At 48.6% G+C, this 26,636-nt stretch overlaps 4 protein-coding genes across 4 annotated transcripts; all 4 read right to left on the reverse strand.

The window, feature by feature from the left end:
- Nucleotides 1-347: 347 nt before the first annotated feature.
- On the reverse strand, nt 348-2,913 carry LOC112872890 (mitochondrial succinate-fumarate transporter 1). The gene is made up of 2 exons (XM_025935925.1): nt 2,363-2,913; nt 348-1,104 (listed from the first exon to the last, which is right to left on the reverse strand). The coding sequence occupies exons 1-2, from the start codon at nt 2,816-2,818 to the stop codon at nt 571-573; spliced, it is 990 nt and encodes a 329-aa protein (XP_025791710.1). The 5' UTR covers nt 2,819-2,913; the 3' UTR covers nt 348-570.
- Nucleotides 2,914-3,441: 528 nt separating this feature from the next.
- LOC112873340 (4-coumarate--CoA ligase-like 1) lies at nt 3,442-9,303 on the reverse strand. The gene is made up of 3 exons (XM_025936319.1): nt 9,233-9,303; nt 3,717-4,620; nt 3,442-3,459 (listed from the first exon to the last, which is right to left on the reverse strand). The coding sequence occupies exons 1-3, from the start codon at nt 9,301-9,303 to the stop codon at nt 3,442-3,444; spliced, it is 993 nt and encodes a 330-aa protein (XP_025792104.1).
- Nucleotides 9,304-11,329: 2,026 nt separating this feature from the next.
- On the reverse strand, nt 11,330-13,287 carry LOC112877743 (probable protein phosphatase 2C 32). The gene is made up of 3 exons (XM_025942100.1): nt 12,690-13,287; nt 12,181-12,516; nt 11,330-12,010 (listed from the first exon to the last, which is right to left on the reverse strand). Exons 1-3 carry the CDS (start codon nt 13,167-13,169, stop codon nt 11,663-11,665), a joined length of 1,164 nt encoding a protein of 387 aa, XP_025797885.1. The 5' UTR covers nt 13,170-13,287; the 3' UTR covers nt 11,330-11,662.
- A 5,727-nt stretch (nt 13,288-19,014) lies between these two features.
- Nucleotides 19,015-23,775, reverse strand: LOC112873528 (protein trichome birefringence-like 28). Its single transcript, XM_025936508.1, has 4 exons — nt 22,574-23,775; nt 21,905-22,285; nt 21,615-21,773; nt 19,015-19,844 (listed from the first exon to the last, which is right to left on the reverse strand). The coding sequence occupies exons 1-4, from the start codon at nt 23,329-23,331 to the stop codon at nt 19,472-19,474; spliced, it is 1,671 nt and encodes a 556-aa protein (XP_025792293.1). The 5' UTR covers nt 23,332-23,775; the 3' UTR covers nt 19,015-19,471.
- Nucleotides 23,776-26,636: the final 2,861 nt, after the last annotated feature.

A 26,636-nucleotide genomic window follows, 5' to 3' on the forward strand; every position in this document is an offset into this window, starting at 1 on the left:
AATCAAACTTCAACACGAACTTATGCCCCCAATTACCACTTGAGGTGTGATGTGATCTACATTCTACAGTATAGGACAAAAATGCTACGGAGTAGCACGTAACGTTTTTTTTTCCCCGGGGGGGGGGGGGTGGTCTTTTGAGAAGAAGGTAAGTGCGGAAGCCGAAAACAGGAAAGCCCATGATTTAATTTTGCTCATGGGCCGCATTATAAATTTTGGCCCAGGTACAAACAGCAATGTTCTGACGACCCAGGTCTAAACAAGACCTTCAGCTTTCAGATGAACATAGCTAGTATGATACTCATGCTTCTGCAGTTCAACTGTCATGATAGTCACCAGAGCAGCAATATTCTATCCCAGTCAAAATGGGAGTTTCTCAATTATTGACTTCAAAATAGTACAAGAGTTCATTGCTTCCATCAATTCCCAGCTATTTGCAATGAACAAATGAATTTCCAGTTACTGGAACAGCTTGCACTTTCGGTTGACGATTTCCATGTCTAACCACCAATTCAAAATTATGACGACTAACCCAAAAAATTTCAGTGTAGCACTGAAGTAGGATATTGATCAAACATGAGCTGGCTGCAGGTAACTTCGTTCATATAGGCCCATCACCTGATCAGCCACTGCCCACATTATAGCCTGTCCAGGTGGAATCCTCATAAGCCGGGGGAGCAAGCCTTTCCACAGTGCTCGCAAACCCTCTTCTACGTATATTGTCCGTATCGCATGGACCATGCCCGTGTACTTAATGTCACCGGTTCTCCCTTGAGCCATCAACCTAGTCTTCACGACATCGAAGGGTCCGGTGCAGACGGGTCCTGCGGTTCCTGCAAGGAACCCTGAGATCATGGACTGCCATGGAAGGAGGACCTTACCATCTCCCTCATGCTTCTGCCATAGAACAATGTCGAATGTGTTCTTGGCGGAGAACATTGCAGCTTGGTTTGTGCCATTGCGCATGACAGTTGGTAATGCTCCAGACCACAGACCACGTAAGCCTTCTTCCCGAACTATAGTCCTTGCACAGTGTATGGGACCTTTATATCTAAGCAAGTCTGGGCTCAGTCCTTTTTGTTGTTGCAACCTAATCTTTACCACCTGCATCCATGGTAAAGAAACATTACAGGTTACAAATGTTCCCTCAAGATAATTCAAGCTTGAAAGGAGCAGAATGTCACTAGAAAAAATGAAAATTACCTGCCTCACACTGGTACGATGAAGAATAAGCAATCAAAATTCATGCAAACTGTAAGGATACTACTTGTTCTAGATCCTGACTTTACCTCAAAGAATATGGAAATCCAAACCATGATTGGTTGCCTTAGGTGATTCGATTTCCAGATGGCACTGGTGTAATGTTTTAAAGAACATCATAGTACAAAATAAATAAAATTTGGTTTTGCAGCAATCCCTACTTATCAGTTACTTAACCTTCCACATAGAAGTGAAGTATCAGTGTATCACTGTCCTGAATACCTACTCTCTGAAGAGGGATAAGACAGACAATATTTGCATCTGCTTGGGCCAAAAGGCCCAAAACTCTGTGTAAGAACTAAACAGCAGAAAACACCAAACCATTCACAATGGCACAATGCAGTTGTGAAGTTCTTTTTGACCAAATTTAATTATGGTTCCATTCCTTGACTGAGAATTCACAAAAGCTATAAACGGGGCATTTCTATTCAGATTTTTCATTAAAAAATGACATTTAATAGTATCATATTGTTCCCCTTCATATCTGGTCTTTATTTTTCTTGTATGGTTGCCCTGTCTTTATTATGTTAAACACTAGCATGTTTACATGTGCTAATTTAACAATTCTAGTGTTTCCATCGAACACAAAAACAGCATGATTTTACTAAGAAAACGAATTACTTTATTTTGAGTCATAGAAAAAGGAGTATCGAGTTAACATTAAGAAAGAAGCAGGTGATTTACAGCAACTTCTTGGTCAAACGTGTTTGACTGCATCAGGGTTTTAACATATTCCCCAACCGCTCAATCGCTCGTCTTGGTCATGGTACTAGCAAAGTACAATTTGGCTGCAAAGTGCATAGCTGTCCTTTCTTTATTTCCACATCCCAAGCTGGCCAAGATGCGTCTCTCACCATTCTGACACGAGATTAGACAACTTTAACCGTTCTTTTTCTATACAGTATTGATGCCGCTTTTTACATTGGTAATCTGCACGTAACCTCTCGAGAGTTGTTGTTTACTTTACAAGAAGCATCTAAAGTTTAATCGATTTTTGCCAATGCGGCAAACGGTTCTTGTGCGATCCGTAGCATGCGCAACGCAGCCAAGGCAAAGAAAGTTGAAGAACGATTCAGGAACAGACAGAGATGCGCAATCTTGCCTCAAAGGGGGTGACGATGAGGAGCGCCTCGATGACGCCGGCGCCGAACCCGGACGCGAGGCGCCCGTGCGCGGAGACCTTGCCGGTGGCGGGGTCCTTGAACGCGGACTGCAGCACGGCGTTGGAACCGAGGCGCAGCGCGTACTTGAGCGTGAGGTGTGTGGCGAAGGGCGTGAGCCCCTTCCAGAGCGCGCGCACGCCCTCGGCGCGGGCGACGGTGGCGCCGCAGTGCGCGATGCCCCGGTAAGCCCCCGAGCGGTCGAGCTGCAGCCGCGTCTTGACGACGTCGATCGGCTGCAGGCAGCACGCCTCCATGACGCCGCCAAGGGACCCCGCCGCCGCCTTCACGTACGGCGGGACCGGCGGCCGGCCTCCCGCGCGGGGCTCCTCGGCCGGGGACGCCGCCCTGGGCGGCGGCGGCGATGGAAGTGAGGAGGAGGAGGAGGAGGCGGCCATTCGGAAAGCGGCGGCGGCCTTACCGGGTGTGGCGGACAGGCGGGTCGGGCTCTCGGGCTCCCTCACTCTCACCACATGTCAGCAAGGAAGAGGATCCGAAAAGCAACGGCGGAGCGGAGGCTATATAGCAATCGGCATCAGGTCCAGGTGCGCCGTGCGTCATCCTTCGAAGGCGCGACCCGGGGGCCCGCACGGCTGTGGAAGCACGCTGAACGTGGCGGAGGGAGGCCGGACCATTCTCCGGGCCCACTTGCAAGCGGGACAGGAGCCCGAGTAGAAGCTCTGGCGACCCGCTGCCAATCCTTGCGACCTACCGCCCGCATGGGTCGGAGTCGGATCTCGTGCCCTCGTGGCATCGCGTAGGCGGCTACCACTTCCAGCGCGGCAGCGCCTACCACCACGTTGGCAGGCTGGCAGAGACTTTACCTCCTCCTCCTCCTATTTATCTAAAGCCATATCAGATATCACGCTGATGCCTTTATCGACTTATAGTTGGGATTAGGGACTAGTAAGAAACTTTTAGAGTACTCTGTTATCTTATCGCACGGTTATTTTGCTGTTAAGGGCCTGTTTGGATCCTACCGCAAAAGGGCAAAAGGGAAAAAATTTACTCTTTTTTTCCATTAGGATCCAAACACTCTCTGTCATAAAGGAAAGAGCAACAACAGGTAGCAAAATAGCAAAAGAAACAGCAAGCGCCCGATCCCGCATCCCGACCCCGCCGCTCGACCCCGCGCCTCGGCCTCCGCCCCCACCGCCCGACCCCGCGCCTCGGCCTCCCCCCGCCCCCTCCCCCCCCCGCCGCCCGACCTCCGCCGCCCGACCCCGCGCCTCGGCCTTCACCGCCCGCCGCTCGACCCCGCGCCTCCGCCTCCGCCCCCGCCGCCCGACCCCGCGCCTCGGCCCTCCCGATCTTGGCGAGCGCGATCATGACCGGCGGCACGCAGAAGAGGTGCGTGACACGGTGCCGCTGCACGGCGGCCATCACAAAGTCCATGTTGAACTGCGGCATGAACATCGCGACGACGGCGTTGCCGCGCTGCATCTGCGCGAATATGATGACGGACAAGCCGAAGATGTGGAACATGGGCAGGAAGCAGAGGAAGACGTTGGGCCCTTCTCCGTGCGCGTCCTGATCCGCTGTTATCATGGGCGCCGCCGATATGAAGTTGCGGTGCGTCAGGATGACGCCCTTGCTCGCCCCCGTCGTGCCCGACGAGTACAGCAGCGCGGCCGTGTCGCTCTGCTTCGTCGGCGGGCGGCGGTACTCCGTCTCCTGCGCCCCAGCAATGAGGTCAGAGTAGAGCGTGACGCTGGCGCCTGGAGGCATGGAAGCGGTGGCGCTGGCTGCGTCGCCGTCGAGCAGTATGGTGGGGAGGCGGAGCTCCGCGATTTTTGGGAGCAACTCAGACACTGTGATGGCGAGCTTGGCGTGGGAGTCTGTGACCTGCTTGGCGATTTCCCTTGGGGTATAGAGGGGATTGGCCGTGGTGGCGACGGCGCCGAGGGCAATGACGGCGAAGAAGCAGATGGGGTAAAGGACGCAGTTGGGTGCGAGGAGTAGGACGACGTCACCTGGTCGGACGCCCGCGCGCGAGGCGAGAGCGACGGCCATGGTGAGGACGGCGGAGCGGAAGGCGGAGAAGGTGAGGGCTTGGCCGGTGGCGGCGGCGGCCAGCGCGAGCGCGGAGGGGCACGCGTCGGCGCGACGGAAGAGGAGGTCGGTGAGGGAGAGGCCCGGGTCGGACTCGATGCGCACGGCCGGGCGCGGGGAGCGGTACACGCCGTGTGGCAGAACCAACCTGAATTATTACGCGAGTCCTCTCTTGAGGGCTACCTCGTACTTCAAACGGTATAATACCTTGGCCTGTCGGGTAACGTCCCGATAAACCACCGAATGCAGGATCAAACAAGGTACCTCGCATGAAGGCGAGTCCAGAGATATAAAAGCCATTACACTTTACATCACAGGCAGTTATATTACAAAAGTACACAAAGCATTATTAGCTCTCACTGAGGAGAGATTATTACAAAACAGGTTTAAGTTTTAAGTCACAGCAGCGGAGTTTGCAAATGCGGCAACTGTACACGTCGGAACTACGAATATCATGCTAGCCCTGGCATGATATCAATCGGCGAAATTTGTGTTGGCCGGGGACGGATCCCACTCCACGGACCAACCATCAGGCAGGGGGTAGGGCCACGGTGTAATGAATGTTGGCTCATCAGGGAGATTACCTGAAGTAAATCAACAAAAGCAAGGCTGAGTATACTAATACTCAGCAAGACTTACCCGCTCATGGTATACTTAGCCATGTATCTAGACTTATGCAGGCTTTTCAGGTTTTAGGTAGAGTTTTCAGCTGAAAAGCAACAAAGAGTAGATCCTTAATTTCAACTTTTAGCTTTCAGATTCTAGTTGATTATCCATTCTAGGTAAGCACCTATAACTACTCAAACATGGTAGAATCTTTACTCAAACATCATCTTTGATAATCACAAAGTTGCTCTTGTTACTCTATGTGGCAAAGGGATTAATCAGTCTCAATCACCGAGAGAAACGGAAGATTCCTGAATCGAATTTCAAAACCTTGCAAGGGTAAACCTAACACACACGCTTGGAACACCAAAGGGTTGTTCCGAAGCAACCGTTTACCTTTCATTCTGACTCGTGGATCAGATCCACCACAAGTGACTGCAGAACCATACGCACTTCCAAAGTGCAGGACGTACGTCTGTAGCGCGACTACAAAACCCGTACTCCTGGTTGCCCAGCAACACGTATTCCTACACGTCGAACCAAGTAACCAAAAGAAGCAAATACATGTGGTGGGGGGTATGTCCACTTCTCGGTCCGATTGGTTACTAGGCTTACCGCTTACCATATTTCACGGCATGTGGCTAGTACTTTCAAACGTTTAACCACCACTACCACACACTGCGGCCTTATCCAGTTCAACAACACAGACGGGGTATCATTTCAACCATGATACCTCACAAAGCTCCCGTCCGTCATCCTTATAGTGATAACATGAATGTAAACATCACAATTCCTATATCGCGCGAGTGACGGGGAATCACTCGACTTTTACCGGTCCTATTAGCATAGCAGCTAGTCGGACTCAAGTTCTAATGTTCAATACATCGGTTTCTGGAATTATGCAACTAGGGTTCCAAACAATTCCTAAGAACTTAATGCATAAAGATATATAATTAATATAGTTCGCAGTGTAAATAAAGTAAGGGTTATGTCCGGGGCTTGCCTTCTTGCGTAGGATTGGGAGCGGTAGGGTCAAACGAGTTAAAAGTTTCCGAACCTTGGTTCGGGGCTTCAGTCACTTCCTTAGTAACTTGGACAGGGTCTTCGGATAGCCCAAGTTCGGGTTCCAAGATCAACTCGTAGTTTCCGTCTTCAAGTACCGGCGAGTCTATATGATATGCAAAACTATAAGTTGAAGAATGCGTATTCTTTTATGTTATTTCACAATAAAGTTACAATCCAAACAAAAGAACATTGTATTTCAATAAACAACCTAACTACCCTGTACTGGGCAGTCATTTATTGAGTATCAACTAAACTAACTAGTCACGTTAAGCAACAGGGTGGGTTACCCTAAACATCCAACTAACTACATTAGGTAGCATGTTTGGTTACCATAAGCAACAACTAAACACGCTTAGCAACTTCATTTATTTTATTAACTAAACATTGGCATTAACCTTAGGTTATTATTTAATTACGGTTGACTTTTGATTAGTAAGGCAAACCTTAAGTTAGGGAAAATAAATAATACTATGAAAATTATCCTAAGTGGGTTTAATTGAAATAACATTACCTTAGATTTTTCAGAATATTTAGTGAAATAAATACATCATGACAGTTAACTTAATTAAACTACATAGATAACTTGAATGAATTTTACAGAGCAAGATACTTCAAAATAGGAGCTACCAAATTTACTGATTATATATTTGTATTAGATATATTTACTGCAGTTTTATTGAAATTTTAATCTAAAAGAAACTAAGCCACAAAATTAAACAAAATCAAAATTGAAATTTAAAGATGCAATTATAATTAGAGTTTTACACTAAAACTAGGGTTCAAAATTTAAGGACATCATAAACTACTCAAGACTAGTATTCCAGAAAAGTTTCATAATTTTTCAGGCATAATAATTATTATTTATGAATTACCTTTGAATTTAAGCTTAAAATTTATAACTCAAGTTATATTAGGTTTCTGATTCTCAAATTTTTATGATGGATCATACTTATAAAGATCAAGTTATGGTAGAAATTTCATCCATAAATATGCACAGATGCTTTTGAAATTAACTTGTGAAGGTTTCATTAACATATAACAAAGGTAGAAAAATACTCTAGCTAGAGGGCTGATCTAAGCCTCAAAAATTTACACAAGGCCACTCAAACCATATGCAACACATGCTGCAAAAATCAACAGCAGCAAGACTATGGAGCACAAGATTTAATTAAAGCATCCCTTTACTTGTATTTAAAATACAGAACAATTTATGCATTTTCATAGCTTGATTATTTAATAAAAGTTGTAGAATACATCACAAGGATTCTAACCCAATTGATTTGACATTTTTATGATTTTTCTACTGTTTTCTATACATTTTTCAAGTTCACAGCAGGAAATAAAGAAGACTTAAACAAACTTTACAGAATAGCCCCTAGATTTAACACAAAACCCCCTGAAATTTCTTTGTCTTCTCCAATAGAGCCCCTGGCCGTAGTCAGAGAGGAGAGGCGGAATTTGAGCGGCCAAATCCGGTGAGCTCGGGTCACGGTGGTGAGGGAAGAGAGGGGGATTAGCTAGAGGAGATCGGGGACTACCTTGGGAGGTGCTTGATTGGGCTTCTAGGGTTGTGTAGCGGCCTGCCCGCGTGGAGCAGACGGCCGGCGGCGGAAGTGGCCTCGGCGGCGGCACTCCGGGCAAGCGGGGCGGCGATGGCCGGGTCTAGTAGCTTCAGGGAACTGGGGGAGAGCTTCTAGTAGGGTTGGCTTGGGTGGAGGAGGGCTGCAGGGGTGGGTCCACGGCGGCGTCGAGCTCGCCGGGGTTGCGGGGGAAATGGCGACGGCGTTCCGGGGTCTAGGGGCGAGGAAATGGCGTGCTAACGGAAGGAATGAGTCGAGGGGATTCTTGCGGTACTGATGCGCCCACAAGATAGAGCTCGGGGGCTCCAGTGCTTCCTCCACGCGGCGGGGCGGCGAACAGAGAGAGGCCGGCGTTCAGGCGGCGCTGGCAGTGCCAGAACGTCGTGGCATTCGGCAGGAAGGCCAGCACAGGAGATTAGGAACGGCAGCAGGACTGTGGGGCGACGCGTGGAAGAAAAACCCAGCAGGAGGTGGCGCTCGGGGTATTGCGCCGGCGGTGAGCGGCGGGGGCAGAAGCAGAGCAGAGGGGAAGCGAGGATGACAGAGGAAGAAGAAGCAGGGAGGAGTCAGAAGGACCCATTTGCAATTTGAGAAACTTCCAGGGACTCCTCTGTAAAGAAAGATTTCCCATTGATACAAAATCCTAGTGAGAAAAATGTCTAAAGCAAAGTTGTAAAGAATTTCAAACCCTACAATAATGTTTTAGGGTTCAAGTTCAAAATCTCAAAGGATACAGTTTTATTTTAAACTTTTGAACACAACTCAAATTATAAACTTTTTGTTATAATTCAAACAAAATGCTTTAATGTTTAGGGTCTTTTTGCAAGATTGCCTGCAGTGTAATCATGACTAGCCTTTTTACACTTTAGCCCTTAAGTAAATCTGAGTTTTACTTTTATCTTTCAACCTTTTCACATGTAAACCTTATACCTTTGTGTTAATTACACATAGGTCCTTAGTTTCCAACAAAAGTCTATTTTTCTTAGGTTTTATTTAACTTTTGCACTTTTCTTCTCTATAATTATTTAGGTTTACCACTTAAGAGTACTTTTACCCAATTACACTCAAGTACTTACATAATTCATAAATTACAAATATACCCCTAGTTCTTTATACAACTTGTATGTATTATAGCAAGCATACCTATATCACATTAATACCTAGTGTCTATAACCTTAATTACCTGAATGTTACACGCCGTCCGCGCCGTATCCCGCGGCCGGCGCCGCCGTGCCGGCCATTGCCTCTTTGCTCGGGCGCAGGGAGAGATTGGAAGAGAGGGGGTGGGGGAGGCGGCGTCAGTGGGACGCTGGATTTAGGGCCTGTTTGGATCCTTTGGCAAAAGGGCAAAATTTTTGCCATTTGGATCCAAACACCTCTAATAGCAAAATTTTTACCACTTTTGACAAATAGCAAAAAAATTGTCCTTTTACTCATTTGCTGGTTGGACCCAAACAGCACCTAAGTTCGCTTCACAACTGTCCATCTTTTTTTTCAGGTGCTTCTCACCTCTGCGCAACTAGCTCGCAGATACCTGGGCTGGGCTTACGTCTGGAAAGGCAGCGCAGCACGCGCGTCATCGCAGCGTCGGCCTTACTCAGCAACACAGTGATATGGGCCACTTTGACTTTGCAGTCCCTAGTCTGTCCACATGGGTAATCCACGCCTGTTGCTGAAAGCATTTTGCTTGTGCTCCGGTAAAGCATTCATCGTGACCATTAGACCATGGAACCTGCCGCTTTAATATGACCAGCCTATGTTTTTCCTGTGTAAGGGTGTGTTCGTTTCCTACCCTCTAAATTTTAGATCCATCATATTAAAGAGAATCTTGTTATTTAGAAGTATTAAATAAAGTCTAATTACAAAACTTTTTGCACAGATGGATGCTAATTCGCGAGACAAATTTAATGAGCCTAATTAATCCATAATTTGCCACAGTGATGCTACAGTAATCATCCGCTAATCATGGACTAATATACCTCATTAGATTCGTCTCGCGAATTAGCCCTGAGATTCTGCAATTAGTTTTGTAATTAGACTTTATTTAATACTTCTAAATGATAAGATTCCCTTTGATATGACTCCTCTAAACTTTAGACCCCAGAAAATGAACACACCCTAAATGAATATGTTCTACTTGTAACATAGTACTACTACTACTAAAATGAGACACCAAAACACCATTACAGATTGTATCGTATTAGAAGTGAAGTCCCGCAAGAAACTTTGGTCAAAATTAATCGGAACGTGGTAACCATATGGCATAAACGCGCGTCGAAGGGTCCAGTCCAGGCGCGAAAGAGAAGTTCAGAAGAGAAACAATTTGTCTAAGGCCAACGAATTCTAAAGATACAGGTCATCAGAAAAACATTATTGACTAGAAGTCTAGAACGCTTCATAGGAAAATGACTTGACTGCTCTCTCCTTTGGTCCCAGCACACGTGGCCACGCGCAAATCGACCGGAGGCTAAACAAAAAAAAAAGGATCAATGACTCGAGTAGCATATTCTGGCATGTTAATTGACTTCGAGAGAGGGTGATACTATATAAGATAATTGCTCGATCAGTAGCACTCATGTGTTCTACGCGGTTTCCTCCGTTGTCGTGCCCCTAAAAGAGACGGCAGACCTAAACACGCGTTTCATGCTGTAGCTGTGTAGCAAGAAAAAAGAGGAAAAGAGAAGAAAATGTTGAATTAAAAGAATCACGGGCGTTATCTTGGGTCTCATCAGGCGACCATCGCGACACTGATCGTCAGGCCATGTCCAGTGCCCTCCGTACATGTCTATCGATTTCTAGGGCCTGTTCCATCCGAAAAAGGTAAAAAAAACTGTAAACGCAAAGATACTAAAGGAATCTTACTAATTTGAAGTATTAAATGAAGTCTATTTACAAAAATTTTTGCATGGATGGGTTGTAAATCGCGAGACGAATCTAATGAGACTACTTAATCCATGTTTTGCAACAGTGATGCTACAGTAACCATCCGCTAATTATTGCTTAATCATGGATTAATTAGCATCATTAGATTCGTCTCGTGATTTACAACCCATCCATGCAAAAAGTTTTGCAAATAGACTTCATTTAGTACTTCAAATTAGCAAGATTCCTTTGCTACAGTGAAATTTTGCAAAAACGCAAAATGAACTAAACAGGCCCCTAGTCTTCTAAAGAAGTTCTTCTTGTACCCTTTGAACAGCGGGATTCTTCTGAAATCTAAATACTCCCTCCGTATTAAAATATTTATCATCGTTGATTTTTTCTTATAACTTCAACCGTTCATCTTATTCAAAAAATTATGTAAATACTATCTACTTTGTTTCTACTTTGTTTGTGACATACTTTACTATTGTAGATACTTTAAGCATGATTTAATCAAAGAGGAAAAGAGATTCAAAGGTAAGATACTAGATTTCCTCAAGAACTTCCAAGGATTCAAGCATCCCATAGAAATTCATAGCATTCATGCATCCCAATGGAACCTTTAGAAATTTCACCGGCCCAACAATTTGTTTGTCCCTAAAAACCAATAGGAAATCATCCTTTATGATTAAGGGGGCCACAATTCAAGAAAATTGACTTTCCCTTGCAATCAGACATCTGTACTTTAGAAACATGGAAAAAAAGTTTAATTAATGAATATAATGTAACAGTGTAGGTAGGCAAATTGCCTTGTTACAGTATGAATCGAGGGATCACCCCACATTATTATGGTACTGTCAAAGAATGAATCAAATAGATCTAAATACATAAAGAAAGGTTCTAAGAAAAAGAATGTTCTACGCCAAAGAATGAATGTTAAAATCCCCACAAAGTAGCGCAAGCTCATGAAAACTATTGCCTGCGAAGTAACATGTGAGATGTCTACCTACCCTCCCCTTCCACCAGTCTGTTAGCACTACTGGCTAGAGTCTAAATCCAGTTTCTCCCAGAAATTAGTCAAGAACTTGTAAATTTCTGCAACTGTATGATCACAACGCTGATATCATCAGTTGAGCCCCTGGAAATAGATGTTTCAGTGAGCATCCTGCAGGCAGCCATGCGAGAGGCCTTGTCATTATTGGTGCAGAGAGGCCTTGCAAGGTCCACGGCCTCCTGATTATCAATCTTATCCCAGAGGCCATCAGAAGCAAGTATCAAGAACTCGCACTGCTGGTCAACCAGGAGGGTCCTGGTGTCAGGGTCAGCCACGATCCACTGCTTCAGGTGTGCATCCCCAATGCCTCTGGAAACTGCCAAGGAGCCCTGGACTCGCCATGTTCCGCGGTAATTTACCACAAATCCGCCCTGAAATGGAGACGAGCAGACAAGTAAGTCACATTGCAGGGTATACCGTGTTGTATGCTCAGATGTTAACGAATTCCTCCATTTTCACATAGCTATCTAGTTCAAAACGCTCATTCATTAATAGTAGTTTGAGTGCTTTTGATGCATAATTCAAATTTTGCACTACTTACCAAATTCTCAATTCTCTCCTTCTCATCCTCCCGCGAGGCCCTGTGGTCAGAGGTGAGCGCCTCCGCCTTCCCTGCCCGGCTGAGCACTGCACGGCAGTCTCCGGCATTAGACACGACAAGGCCACCCTTTTGGAGGACAGCGGTGACGCAGCACGCTCCCCCGCTCTCGTCCCTCTTAAGGAACTCCTCATCCGTCTTAAGGTAGCCCCTCTTCACCGCTCCTTCGATCTCTCCGCCGTTTACCTTCAGCTCTTCAGCCATGAACTTGGGCATGTTCTCAGCAGCGAACTCCGCCGCGTTCTTCCCGCCGTGACCATCGAGTACACCAAAAAACGCCTGAGCAGTTTAGACAAGTCGATTAAGTCTCAGCGCTTTGGATAATTTCAGAGGAAACAAGTGAAAGTTTCAACCCAAATGACTGCAAAATTCGTAGTTCGTTTTTTTTCTTCAAAATCACGGGAAAGTACACAGATCGAACAGGGAGACTTTCAAGTTTCAATCGAGCTTACCACTTGGGGATCTCCGCCGAGCGCGACCTTGGCCACATGCCGGTCCTCCATTTCCACCCTTCTCCTCCCCTTCCCCCTACGGCAGTACGCCGCGAACTCCTCCCCCTCCTCCTCCACCTCGTTCCTCGGATCCGCTTCCACAGCGGCCACTGCGGCCGCCGCCGCAGCAGCAGCAGTCGCGCCGGCGGCCGGCACCACGAGCGGCGCCGGTCGCCGCCTCTTCAGCACGGGCCCGGCGGGTGCCGATGCCACCGCGGCGCCGGATGCCGGCTGGGGCGACGACGACGGGGAAGGCTCCTCGCGGAGCAGCGCGCGGAGCGCGAAGGGGCGGAGCGGCGAGCCGGCGGGGGCGGCGGCGGACGCGGGCCCCGGGGAGGCGGCGACGGCGGGCTCCGGCGAGGCCGACGCGGCCTTGCAGGAGAGCGGGCGGCGCGAGGGCGAGAAGACCGGCGAGCTCGGGATGGCCACGGTGCAAGACATCGCGGGGCGGCGGCGGTGGGGCTAGGGTTTCCGAGGCGCTCGCTGTGTTCGGCGCTGCTGCCCGAGTCCAACGCCTCTTCGCTGGTCTCGGTTTGTTTGGATCGGTCTGCGGAAATGGCCGTTTGAAAGGGGTTTTATATAGCGTGGGACGCGTTGCCGGTGGACGCGCCTAACGGGAAGGGAGGTGGACTGGGGATAAGAATGGCCTTTGTGGTCTCCTAGTCTATGATGCTCTGAGATGCTCTTCTAAAATGTTTTATGTTTCCACGGAGAAAAACGTTTTTTCGATTCAATATTTAGTTATTGTTCGATTTTAGGAACCAGCTTTTTCAAAAACGGACAGAAGCTTCGATCTGTGCTGTTTTTTCAATGGGATAATTGAGCAAACTCCCAATACAGCAAATATGCCCCATGACGCAGAGAAACAAAGATTTCAAACCAGTAGAGAAGCCCTCTTCTCGTTTACACGAACTGGAAAAGCACTTACTATTCAAATTATAATTTTTTGTAGGACTCCTATCTTTTTTTCACGAAAAGATAGGAGTTCTACCGTTTCACTTTGGTTCTCATTTAAGTAACATTGTTTATTTGATTGGCCATCATCACATTTATGTATAAAGCCAACTAAATTTCCGTGAGCACCACAAGAAGGGCAAGTATGAATGCGTGCTTTGGTTGCAGTAGCGTTCAAACTTAGATTACGCTGTTTGCGAGACGCCAGCGGCAGCATAGAAGAAATTACAAAATGCGTAAAAGATGGCCAAAGCAAGTGATTTAGTACAACAGTGGATGGAAAACGATAGCCCGCCCCCGGAGTGTTATACCCCGCCCAGTTTTTCACTCTGGGAAGTCCAAGGAAAGCGCGAAAGGAAGCCAGGAAGGAAGCGAGGGAGCGCGTCCGTGGCCTGGCTGTTGCGGTGGATCAGGAGCAGGTTTAGCTGGGCTGGGAGAGTGACACGGCGCGCGAAGCATGCGTTAATCCCGTGTGGAGACGACCACACAGATCACAGACTCACGGTCACGGGGACGGGAAGGAATTAAGGAAACAAGCCGGCCGCCGCGCCGATCGATCCGATCTGGCTCTGGCCTCTTGCTTGGCTGCCTTGTGAACGCCGCTCTCGGCCGGCTCCTGGTAGTACGACGCGGTCATTAATCAATTGGGGTTGGTTTCCTTCGAGACCCCCATCCGCCGCACGAACCGAGCGACCCCTTCCTCGTCCCGCGGCACGGGACACGGGCGCCGCCCAACCGCTGCCCGCCACGCAGGGGGCGGGACCGGTTCCCCTGGGCGCTGGCTGGCCGACCCCGTGTGCGGCGCGGCGATGGTGGCCGGATGCCCGGACGGGAATTGGAGAGGAGGAGGAACGTGCCCGGAAGCTGCGGGCGGGAGCTGTAGAACGCTGCGGTCTGGAAGACCGAGAGGGGGATCGGGACGGCTGCGACGAGGCGCTGACCGGCGGGGATTGGGCCGGACCCGGACGAACGTTGGGAGCCAGCCAGCCAGGCGACCACCCAATGATCCGCGTCCCGTACGCGTACGCGCGGTCACGGCTTGGCACAGCCGGCTAAGCAACCTCGCCGTGGCTGTTTTGGAGGCTGCTCACGCCACGCGCAGCGCTGGGTCGACGACTCGACGTGTACTCCCTAAGTGCGTAACCTATTTTTTATTCAAATCTCGTAATATAAGATGCGCTCTCTCTGTACGCATATATATCATACGCATATATATCGATGCAGTAATATTAGTTGACAGAGATAATTAAATAGGTTTCTTGATCTTTAAACTAAAGGTGATTACATCTTATATTCTGGGACAAAGGGACAGAGGGAGTACAAGTTTGCAATCTCATTTGCTAGAGGGCGTTTCAGCTGGAGACCTAAAATTGTCTTTTAGGTTGAGGTGTGGCCCTAACAGCATCTCGGCCATTGTTGATTCCGGTCCCACCTGTCAGTGTACGGTGCTATGGGCGGGGGAGCGCGTGTGCCCGTAGCGGCGGCGAGGGTGCGTGGAGAGAGAAGGCGAGGGCCATGTCCACGCGCGCGGAGAAAATGTACTAGCTGTTGCACATGGTCCTGTTGCAGTTCCTGGTTCGGATGCTCGTTCCTGCCTGGCCGTCTGACGTGTCAATTACTGGATCTTGCTTGAGATCAACGGCGGAACCAGAAAATTTTTGAGGGAGGGCCAAGAGGCTAAGTCAATCATATCATGAGATCTAAACTCTTTTATTTATAGTGCCAAATAAATTAAAAGTTTTATGTAACTGTATAATTAATATTATAAAAAAACATCTTATATTGAGGATTTGGAACGCCCTTACGGTTTACCGCGCGGGACGACGGACGTACTAGACGGCTAGACCTGGCTCCAGTCAACAGCAGAGGAGCATCTGCCCGGACGGCTAGGCTGGGCCTGGGCTCGGGAAAAGGCGAATCCGGCGGTTGGACCCAAACGACAAGAAGAAGGCCTGGGTAAGGCTGGGTGGGCATGGGCCAGAATGGGCTCTCCGTCACAAACACAGTTGTGTGATAACGCGAATCTTCCCCCTTCGCAAGTAGGGATGGTAATAGGTACCCGAAATTTGATGGCTTTTTACTCTATTAAATACGAGATTGGGTCAACTTTTAAATCTATGGTTTCGTTTGTGGGTTTGTTAATGGGCAAGAAGTTCTACCGGTTAGGTTTATGGGTACGGGTTTGTTCCTATAATATCCGAACCCGTAAACCCGTGGATTTTTTAAACCCGATGCAATCTAGTACATACTACTATTTTATTGTGAACTTCTAGCAAATTTGATGTTAATACCATCATTTTATCATTATGAACTTGTAACAAACTTGATTTCAATACCACTGTAAACTTATAACAAATTTGTTAATAACATTGTCACTCATTTTAAGTAGTAAACTTGTTACATATAATTTTATTCCCTCTAGTGTCTTCATACAATAAATTATGAACTTATTGCTCATTCTATATTTATGCAAGATTGTTGCTTAGATAAATGTATTATCTTTTTTAGTTGTTTAAATTGAAGCATAGTTGGTAATGGGAAGAATACGCACGTATTGATCATTGACAAGCTTCTATTATGGCAAGGGTGCAACCAATACGTAAAGAAATATCCTCGGTCACGGATGACCTATGGGCGATCCGTCGGTACCCATTAACCTGATGGATTTGGGTTTGGGCAAAATTTTATAGCCGTTATGGATGTGAATTTTTTAATGGATCTAAATAATTTTCTGGGCACGGATTTGCTATAGCAAAATGTAGTGAATTTGTATCCGTTACCATCCCTATCCATAAGTATCCAGGCCAGGTGGAAGAAAACCTTCCCCCACGCCCCACCCCAAAGGCTCAACACATGCCAAAGTGGCCTGCGGACTATTTTGTTTGCCTTTCAATCATATTTCCTCTATTTTTCTCTTCGGCCTACTCCGGCAAACCACACAGCCTGTATCTGAGCTGATCCGACAATCTGTTGACCGGCCAGTTGGTCGCATCCCGAGGTTCACCCAGCCATGAATGCACGTGCAAGAGTACGGTACGCAGCCGCCCCTGCTCTGCTCGTGGTTAACAATCGATCAACGGTCAAAAACTCCGAACGGCCACCCAAGCAATCCAACCTGGCTGCTGATGCCAGCCACCGCTGCTCCCTCGGCAGGCCGTTCACATTCAGGACCCAGCCGGGACCGCACGCTCGCGCGTACGTAATCGCCGACGCACGCTCGCGCGACCGGGGCGGATCTAGACGTTGGGTGCGCGCGTCAACGTTCAAGGTCAGGGCGTAGCTGCGGGTTTGACTGCTTTACCTTTGCTTACTTTGATCTGTACGAAGGAACCGCCGAGGAGACGGTGATCCAACGGCAACGCGGACCCGGACTAAAGACCGCAAGAATTTTTTTTCTTTCTGTTCGTGGTCAATCGGTCAAGCTTTGTCCACTCGACCACGCCAGCTTCTGCCTCTTCCGCCGGTCGTGGTGTCGGCGGTGAAAGATGCGCCGATGACCGCCGAGGCGTGGCATACTGGCATCCGCCACCCACGTGTCCAGTTTTTTTTCCTTCCCGTGAGGAAGTAGAAACGGACCTATCCGCCACCCACGTGTCCGCGGAAGGGACGAATCTGTTCTTTCTGATGATTGAATCCAGCCCATTCGTTTCCCGTCGATCTCAAAGCGAACCTCTGCAGCGACTCCTCCGCGTTCAAAGGCTACCGCCACCATGGCATCTTGCTGCACTATCATCCCTCTTAAGTTGAAAGAACAGAGACTACCATTAAGGATGCCAGTAAGAAAAGGCAGACTTATTTTCCTTTGGTTCTCACTGAGACTACCATTAAGGATGAAGTGGTCCTTTTTTTCACATCACCAATTTGATTCGGGCAACGACAAATCGACAATCAACAACCACCTTTCAAAAAAAAAAGGCAATCAACAACCAGTCCGCACTGGGCTGTTTTCGTCCTCGTGGGCTCACTGTTTATACTTTTTGCAGGAACATTTGGCCCATCAGTCTACGGTAGCCGGTTTTGGTCTGCTAGGCTCCCCCTTCCTTTACAAAGTTTCTGTCTGATTCCTTCTAAAAAAAAGGTTGCTTGGATGGCAACAAACTCTAGTGTTGGCAGTTACTGCAGTAATGGTGCTCTTTTACAACCAGCATGAGATCTGAGGTGTGTAAAGGTGCGAATGATACTGAAGTTACTCTCAAATGGCGGACCCCTCCACATTTCTGCGTCCGAGAATCTTGTCCATGTCCGACACTGGTGAGTGACTCCCAGCAACTTATATGGCGTGCCATGGTAAAGTTGCTCCGCACCGCATGGTGTCCTCGGTCCAGCCCAAGTTCAGTGTCCCCTCCGCAGGTCGTTGTTGGGTACAGGAAATCCATGCATCTTGGCATCCGAAGATGCCGGAGATCACACTGTCGTTGCAGCCAAGAATCCAGTTATCCACGACCTTCTGCCTTACTCTCGTCGGATAGGGCGTTTGCCAGTTCCTCTGAATTCTGACAAGTGGTTTCATTTGTGCCAGTCTGGTTTACTGGAGATGTCCGTATTTTCTTTGAAGGGCCATCTGGATCCTCTCATTTTGAAGAAATTAAAATCTACTTAATAAACTAGACTATTTAGCTTAGAATTTAATATTCCACCACTTTTCAAAGTTTAGATATAAGCTTATCCTAAATTTATATAGGGTGTGAGATGGAAATTTCAATACACCACCAAACTATGTTTCTATTCCATAATATATATATATATATTTTATATATATATATATAGTACAGTAGGTGATTCCCTTTCATCTTCAGGGAACTAAACGGTAGGTGATTTCCTTGAGCATCGTTTTCTGAACATTATTGTACAGTAGTTCTAGAACAGTCAGGCACGGTGGTCTCTTGCAACGGGGAAAGAAAAGGGGGGAAAGATAATGGACATTAGAAATCGGCACAGTGGGTACGGAAACCATCTTTCATCGCGGTCGTTTTTGTCCGGGCTAATGAAAGCATTAGCCTCGAATCCAACCGCTAGAAGTTCGGAAGATTTTTAGTTCCAGTTAAGGTTACCAACTGGGATTAAAAGATTCTTCACTGATCAATTTAAAAGAAAAGTATCCCATTTAAAATCACATTGTGTAGGTGGGTTGGTAAGGACACTGTACGCGAGGCGGGAGGTATTGGATTTGATTCCTGCAGGCCATATCGCCAGTTAATTTTTTAAGCATTGCGGACATTTAGTTCCAGTTCATATAACCAGGATCTAAGGGCCTTTAGTCCCATTCATGGTTCCGGTTGGGAAACCGGAACTAAAGTTTCCGGTACCAATGAAGAATTTTGTACTAATGGTATGATTGAAGAACAGATGAACCTCGTAGGCAGTCTTTATACCTCTCTTAACCTTGGGTGCACCGGCATAGTGTAATACACAAAAATTCTTCTTTACATCTCATGCATGCACGACCTTTTTTTTTTTTTTGCTTTCTCCTAGCCATGCTCACTAGGAGAAGAAATCAAATGAGCGAGCTACTTCTCAACACAGCTCGCCACATTTTTTTCTTTTATCCTAGACCCTCCACTTGTTTCGACAAAAGAATCAAAGGTTAACAACATTGAACAGCTTTACGCAATCAAAAGAAAGGCATTGGCGAGAGCATCCCTTGTCTGTGCCAAGACAACCCTGTCCTTGGCTCAGCTTCCTGCACGGCATTCATGAAGCATCACCGGAGGAGCCTCGTTCTTCGGACGCTGCCCCTTCGTCGTCAGGTACCGGCCGGCCGGAGCAAGCAAAGCAAGAGGATGCTTCTGCTACTGCTGGGCATCGGCGGGCCATGGGCTGGAGGCGATGCGCGCGTAGAGGAACTGGTTCCACGTGTCGGGTAGGCCCGGGAGGCACCAGTGGATGCAGTCGGCGTAGGTCTTGGGGTCGGCCTGCTGCTCCGGGGTGAGCAGCTTCCCCTGGCGGAGCGTGTGCACGGAGGTGTGCGCGTCCTTGCGGAGCTCCGAGAGCGCGGTGATGTCGACGAAGTGGACGGGCACCCGGCGCAGGGTGGGGAGCACCTCCTGCGCCCCCGCGTAGAGGCGCCAGTCCGTGCCCACGTCCAGCGACGCGCTCCGGTTCGTGATCGGCAGCGTCTCCATCGCGCACTTGATCCCGCCCTGGTTGCCCCACGCCTCCGGCCTGCACGCCATCGGTTGCGGTTAGGTGTTCAGATCAGAGAGGGGATGCAGAGAGCGAATGGCCCGGCCGGCAGCCGGCCGTAGACAGAAGGAATGCCGTGCAAATGGCCAATTGAAATGCTGCCTTTATGAAAGTTAAAGGCGCCTTGCGCATCCTAGATTTCGTCGTCCTGAGATACGCGGATGCATATTGCTGCCATTATTACTGCATGTGTGAGGCTTTGGACGCCCCAACTTTATTGCTACTAGTCACTAGATTCCATGGCGATCAAAATGATGATTAGCTTTGCAGAGGGAGCACTACAAGAATCTCTTTGCGTAACAAACATAAGCGAAAAAAAAATAGTATGAAAAGTATGGTGTGGCAAGGGTGCTCTGAAATTTCATTGGTTCATCTTTCGGCGGCAGCAGTAGCGAATAGAGCTAGGATTTGAACCGTGCTATTCTTAGATGGGCTACGGCACGATTTTTAGCACGATCCGAGTACGGCACGGCACGAAAAATTTTGGACCGTGCCGGCATAACACGAACATGAGAATCGTGCCATGCTTAGGATTTTAGCACGATGGGCCGAATGGTACGGCCCGCATTTTGGACCGTGCTTGGACTAGCACGGCACGAAAATGGCACCTCGACCTGTTCAAATATCAATTAATTTATGCTACTTTCTGATTAATAATCGTTATTCTTTAATACATTCATATAAAAGATGATTTTTTATTTTCTATGCATAGAAATATCTTCATATAGCGGTGGGTATGTATACAAGTATCCACAGACCGATAACTGTAAAATATACTAAGGGCCATACTTGGACTGGCACGGTACAAAGATGTGGGGGCGTGCCGTGGACCGTGCTTGGATCAAGCGAAAAATTATCGTACCGTTGCGGCACGGCAAACGTACTTTACGTATCTAGAAATCAAATCCGATATGGCACCAGGACCAGGTCACAATAGCGCGACCCGGCCCAAATCCCACCTCTAGTAGCGAAGGGGACGTAGCATTGTCTTTTGTCAATAAGTTAAGGTGCTGATGCTGCCGCGGCGTGGGGCTCGGGAAACCGGAATCATATGCTTGCTCTTGGCCTTAGGTAGGTGGGCCCACCCAGAGTCGCAAGCATAGGGTGTGGGCCTTTGAATTTTAGTGTATACCTGCATGCCCATTTGGTTCAGCTCTAATTTTCTATCGAAAATGCAGGCTTATCCAGATCTTTGTGTTGGCACTCCTATTGTATGAATTGATCATGTTCTTCCACCTGATTATACACCTACGTCAGCCATCTTTTTTTTTCTTCTGACGGCATGTGGCCTGAAAGTTCCCACTAGGAAGTTATGTGAGCAGGTGGCTTTGCTGCTGCAGTGCTCGCGAGTGAAGGAAGGCGGGCAACTTGTGCTACACCTCTGAAGGTTCGCTGGTCTTTTCTCAGCACCTAATTACGCAAAAGCAGGTGTCCCTGCTCGCAAGGTGTAGGTTCTAATTCACTGTCACTTTCACTAGTTTTTCCCCTCCTGAAGGCAGCTCTGACTGCTGATTGCCCAGCGCCTAATCGACAGAGCTGTGTCACCGTGCGTGCGGTTTGGTGCTGCTTCCCGTGCAGCAGGTGCCGATCGATCTCCCTCGACGTGAACCGATGCTCAATGAACCGTGCTTGCATGACGGAGAAAATAAAAATGCAGACAAATTGGAGCAACGAGCGTAAAGTCCTAGTACTGGTGCGAAATGAAGTTAGCTCAGTAGCAGCGTCAGGAAAGACTTGTGTGTGGCTTACGTGATGTGGTTGGGTGACATGCCCATGAAGAAGACGGTGGTCTTGTTGGGGTCGATGTTCCGGTCCACCCATTTCGCCCACGTCTTGAGCACCTCCTTGTACGCCACGGGGCGGTCCACCTCCACGTACTCGGTCGAGCCCTGGTCGAAGGACCCCTTCCTGCCAATTTCATTCAATTTTCAGACACAGCTGACAATGTCAGTCACAGTGCCGTTTCTGAGGAAACGATCCATCGATCGATTGAACATTGTACGTGCACGAACAGCAGCAGAGAAGGTAGCAATACTCACAGGACTTTGATGTCGAGGGTGTTGAGCCACCAGATGTAGGTGTTGAAGACGAGGTAGTCGACGCCGATCCAGTTTCTGGCATGCTTGGCGATGGCGTGCCACTGGATTACCCGGTCGGGGACGCTGTGCACCTTGGGGTTGTCGGAGTTGGACTCCACCAGGAAGGGCGCCCAGTAGAACTCCACCGTCGCGTTGTACTCGTGCGCGCGGAACACGTTGCTGGACCCGCCGTTGACGAACTTGGTCAGCGTCTTCTTCCCCTTGGGGATCACCGACTGCACCAGGCACACCATCGACTCCCACTGGTTCCGGTTCAGCGAGTCGCCCACGAACATCAGGCGCTTGTTGCGGAGGCGCTCCAGCAGCAACCGCGCGTCGAACCTGCCACCCAGAATTTTTTTTGAAAAGAATTGATTTAAAGTTGCAGCTAATGTAACAGGGGCGAGCTTATTCTATTCGTGTCAGGTTGCAATCAGGTGTTTCTCGGTTGGAAGACCGAATGCTTTTGCGTTGTCGTTTGCGTGTGCGGGAAACGGTCATCGGTCAGTTTCCAGAGGAACAGGGGAGGTTTCTGAAACCGACGATGATCTCCGGGCCACATACTTAGTGGCCTTGGAAGCAAACAAGCGATCAGAGACAAGGGGAGGAGACGATCGAGAGCGTACGTACCGCGGGAGGTCGCAGTCCGTCGGCTGCCAGCGCCACTTCTGGTACGAGTCGTCGCGGCGGCCGTTGCGCATGCAGGTCACCTGCTCGGTCAGGAACTCGCACTCGCCCTCCTTGTACACGGGGGCGTTCACCTCGTCGTACACCCAGTTGCCGCGGTACAGGTCGCACGTCTCCGGCACGCGCACCACCGTACGCAGCGCGGCCGTGGCCGCCGCGGCCTTCGCCGATGACGCCTTCTCGGCGGCCTCCTCGTCCGCGCGACGCCGCGCCTCGTCGGCGCCGCCACCGCCCGTCACGATCGGGAGCGTCACGTCGCGCTCCTTCTCCTGCACCACGTCCACCGCGTTGGCATTGGCCTTTGCGGTGTTCGCGGCATTGGCCTTCGCGGCGGCGGTGGTGTTGGCGCCCGCCTGCCGCGCCAGCGCCCCCGCCGCGGCGGGCGCCTCGAGGACGCGCACGATGACCTCCTCCCCGCGCTTGGCGAGCGTGTTGACGGCGGCGTGCGCGGCGGCCTCGGCCTCCTGCAGGAGGTGCAGATCGGGGGCCTTGGCGCGGATGGCGCCGGAGCTGAACTGGAAGTCGGTGATGGACTTGATGTCCTCGTTGTACAGGAACGTGGCGAAGACGAAGAGCGCGAACACCACCGCCGCCAGCGACAGCGGCGCGCCGTTCTTGCGCGCGGCCACGCCGGCGCCCAGCGCCGCCTGCTTCATCGCGAACGGCGCCGACGCGAACACCGACTTGCGCCGCTGCTGCATCTCCGCGCCCGCTCTTTATACAAACTCACCGGTCACCACCACCACCACGCCGCCGCTAGACCCTTTCGGGGTGGCGTGCACACCCACGAAAGGCCGATCAAGAGCGTGCTCCTTGCGCTTCGGTTTCCTCTTCCTCCTCCCTCTCTGTGGGATAGAGATTGGGAGATGAACGAAACGGAGCTCGCGTAGCTTAGCTTGCTCGCAGCTCTTGCTTGCTGCAGCTGCGCGTGCCTAGCTGAGCTCCCCTGTCCTTCTCGAACGCCTGGCAGCTCCCTATATATGACGCCGATCCCTTTACGAGTTTGGTGTCCCCTTCTGTTGGATGCGTGGCTTTCCTTTGCTTCGCTTTGGTATGTTTGGTTTGGTTCGCCTGCTTTCTTCTTTTATGGTTGCCGGATCTCTTCCTCCACCAACACTTCTAACCCTCGCTATTTTCTAGCACTAGGAGAGTTTGGCTCTCCTTCCCATTCTCCCTCTCATTCGTATGTGTCTAGAGGGAGAGAAAGAGACTGGGCCTACTGGGGGGGGGGGGGGGGGGGTCAAATGAGTAACATGCAAGCTTGCAAAGCTTCCATGGGGGGTTTGGAGGGTAAGCTGCTGCTGTACATGTAACCACAACAGCAAACTTGTATCTGCCCATCCCCATCTCCTCCTTGCCTTCTTGGTGTGTACGTATGTGTTCCAGCATTCAGTTGTTGCCTGTTCTTGATACATTGTTTTTCTCTCCTACTTCTCGTCTTGGGTACGGGATGGATGTAGGCCTGCCTGTACTGTATGGTCGCAAGGATGTATTTGTTTTATGGGATGGATGGAGCGGGTGGACTGTGGCTGTCGCGCCTGGGGTGGGAGCTAGATGGCGAGATGGGGAAGCAATGGTGACTGAAGAAGACAAGGCAGGTCAGGTCCACCTGGTGGGGACGGCCACGTCACTGCCCCTTTCGTTTTATTTTCTTCTCTTTTTTTTTTCTTTTTGGAATGTTTAACGGTTGCTTACTGCTCATGATATGTATCATGGGTGTGCATCATCGGAGAGTGTTGTGCTACCTGCATTCTTTAGGTTTTCAGAGTTTTGACAGCGGTGAAGTAGGGAAACCACAGTTGACAGAGTATGGTTTAGATCAAGCAGTAGAAATTTGTGTCCCCTAATGGGAAATATACTGAACATGGAAAGGTATACTTGGTTTCCCAATCCAACAGTTCAGAAATAGTGATGCTGGTCATGATCGAGCGATAATATGATTGTGCTAATCAACACAATTAATATACCAGGGACAAAGTGAAGGTAGGGCTGCAAAAATTCAAAAAAAATGTTGCCGTCCATCATAGCATGTTGCCCTGTCTCTGTGCCAACACATTTTTGAATTTTAGTCAATACTTTTTCCCTGTGGATGTTTAAATAGCCTCAAAAAGTCTGAAGCCAGTTCCCTTAGCACGCAAAAGCATTGATATCCTTGTTGTCTTTTTGACTTTTTTCCCCTCCACTTCCAAATTTCACAACTACTAGAATTGCTATCTATATGCCCCTGTTCGTCTCTAAGTATTGTTTAGTATATGCATAATGCCATTTTGAGTTACTTTTATATTCATTTATTTTAAATTCATGCTTCATTTGCATCGGGAAACATTAAGAAAAGAGATCAATCTGGGACGGCACTGAATCAACTTGGACCCAGCTCTTGTGTTGATTGTTGTAGCTCTTGCTCATTTGCCTGCATTGGTCTTCGGAATATTGTAATGGAGTCCCTCGTGATTCAGGAAGGTTCCATTCTTCCACTCCATCAACTTCATCTGGAATTGACCTAAGTAGGAGGTCTCCGACAGCAACGCAGAACCGCCTGCGGAAACTGTCTGATTTGGAAATGAGCAGAAGTTATGCCCTACAGAATGGAGTAATGGTGATCTTATATATTGCCGTGACCAAAGAATACTCACCAGCTCGCTGCCTGCGGAAACTGTCTGATTTGGCAATGAGCAGAAGTTACGCCTTTCAGAACGGAGTAACATGCCGGCTTTGGTGAACTTATTTATAGTGCTGTGACCAGAAAATACTCACCACCTAGCAGGTCCTAAAGGACATAAACATGGTCAAACTCTCTCATGTGCTCCTGCAAGCTCCCCCCCCCCCCCCCTAAAAAAAAAGGTCTCATGGGAGCATTTAGATGAATCCTCTTACTAATCCCACAACCTTCTAAATTCCTTACTAAAACACATGAAACAACACACATTTCTCTTGTATGTTTGACTAGAAATAAAATTCCGTCATTTTTTATTGCAAGTTCACAACCATCACTCTAACATAGGCTTCGCTTGAATATCTTTAGCACTGATTGTTGTTGACAAAAATAAAATAAAGAAAACACTAGATCAAAGTCAAGCTTCAAGCCTTCAACCATGTTCCAGTAACAACAATCAGTAAAACAAACAAAGTTAATTTAATCATGGAGATCCGTCCTGACTACCAGCTCATGACTTGTGAAGAGATTCTGGCCCAGATATGATTTGCATGGACCCAAAGTATCACCGAGCTTCCCTGGAATGATGGAAGCGAAGAACATTGCTCAAGTGATCTAATATCATGATTTGGTTATTATAATTTCATCACACCTCAGTCCTCACTGTCGATGAGCCGGTGAACACGAGTAGATTATCACAGGGGCGAGCTATCACTCCTCACCTGGTACTGATATCCTGAATTCCTGATGTGCCGGCTCGTTCATTCCCTCTACGCTGTCAGCTATCTAGCCAGCATGATCCTCCTAATTAACCTCGATGAAGCCGTAGAATTACTATATCTGATCGATCAAGTATCTCCAGCATCGGCATGGAAAGTTTTAGGTTCCCATGATTGACGCATGAGGAGTTGAGGACCATATAATTCCAGGCACCTAACCCTGATAACTGCACAGTCCAAAGATGAACAGTCCCCAAAAGCGAGCGAGCCTCTTCTGCACAGAAACTGCGACGACCTAGCGAGTATTCCTTTTGGTTGAACTAGGATTGGATGTAGTAAAGTGCCATCTGCTTGCTATGTGTACGGTTCAACTGAACCACAAGTGCGATCCCAATCATTCAGTAAAGCCTCCATGCAGGATACAAGGCTACTGGCACGGTCACACCTGCATTGGTTGGATTGCTTGGACATGTTTGATCAGCTGCACCAAATGTATAGATCGCATTCACAACAACCTGAAAATGTATAGAGGGCATATATATACCAGATGCTTTCTGGTACTAACAGATCAATTTGTTTTCTGAAGAACCTGCAGCAAGGTTGCTTTTGAAACGAACTGAAAAGCTCACCTAAA

Source organism: Panicum hallii, chromosome 9 (assembly GCF_002211085.1).
Source record: "Panicum hallii strain FIL2 chromosome 9, PHallii_v3.1, whole genome shotgun sequence".
NCBI lineage: Eukaryota > Viridiplantae > Streptophyta > Magnoliopsida > Poales > Poaceae > Panicum > Panicum hallii.

Bases quoted from the DNA above. Each gene is read 5' to 3' on its own strand.
- LOC112872890 (XM_025935925.1), bottom strand. From the start codon at position 2,818: ATGGCCGCCTCCTCCTCCTCCTCCTCACTTCCATCGCCGCCGCCGCCC. The intron at 1,105-2,362 runs GCAAGATTGCGC...CCATGGATGCAG, and splicing joins TCATCGTCACCCCCTTTGAG to GTGGTAAAGATTAGGTTGCA.
- LOC112873340 (XM_025936319.1), bottom strand. From the start codon at position 9,303: ATGACGCGCGTGCTGCGCTGCCTTTCCAGACGTAAGCCCAGCCCAGGT. The intron at 4,621-9,232 runs GTGAGAAGCACC...GTAATAATTCAG, and splicing joins TGCGAGCTAGTTGCGCAGAG to GTTGGTTCTGCCACACGGCG.
- LOC112877743 (XM_025942100.1), bottom strand. From the start codon at position 13,169: ATGTCTTGCACCGTGGCCATCCCGAGCTCGCCGGTCTTCTCGCCCTCG. The intron at 12,517-12,689 runs GTAAGCTCGATT...TAAACTGCTCAG, and splicing joins TCGGCGGAGATCCCCAAGTG to GCGTTTTTTGGTGTACTCGA. The intron at 12,011-12,180 runs GTAAGTAGTGCA...TCTCCATTTCAG, and splicing joins AGGAGAGAATTGAGAATTTG to GGCGGATTTGTGGTAAATTA.
- LOC112873528 (XM_025936508.1), bottom strand. From the start codon at position 23,331: ATGCAGCAGCGGCGCAAGTCGGTGTTCGCGTCGGCGCCGTTCGCGATG. The intron at 22,286-22,573 runs GTACGTACGCTC...TCTGGGTGGCAG, and splicing joins ACGGACTGCGACCTCCCGCG to GTTCGACGCGCGGTTGCTGC. The intron at 19,845-21,614 runs GTAAGCCACACA...GATGGCGTGCAG, and splicing joins ATGTCACCCAACCACATCAC to GCCGGAGGCGTGGGGCAACC.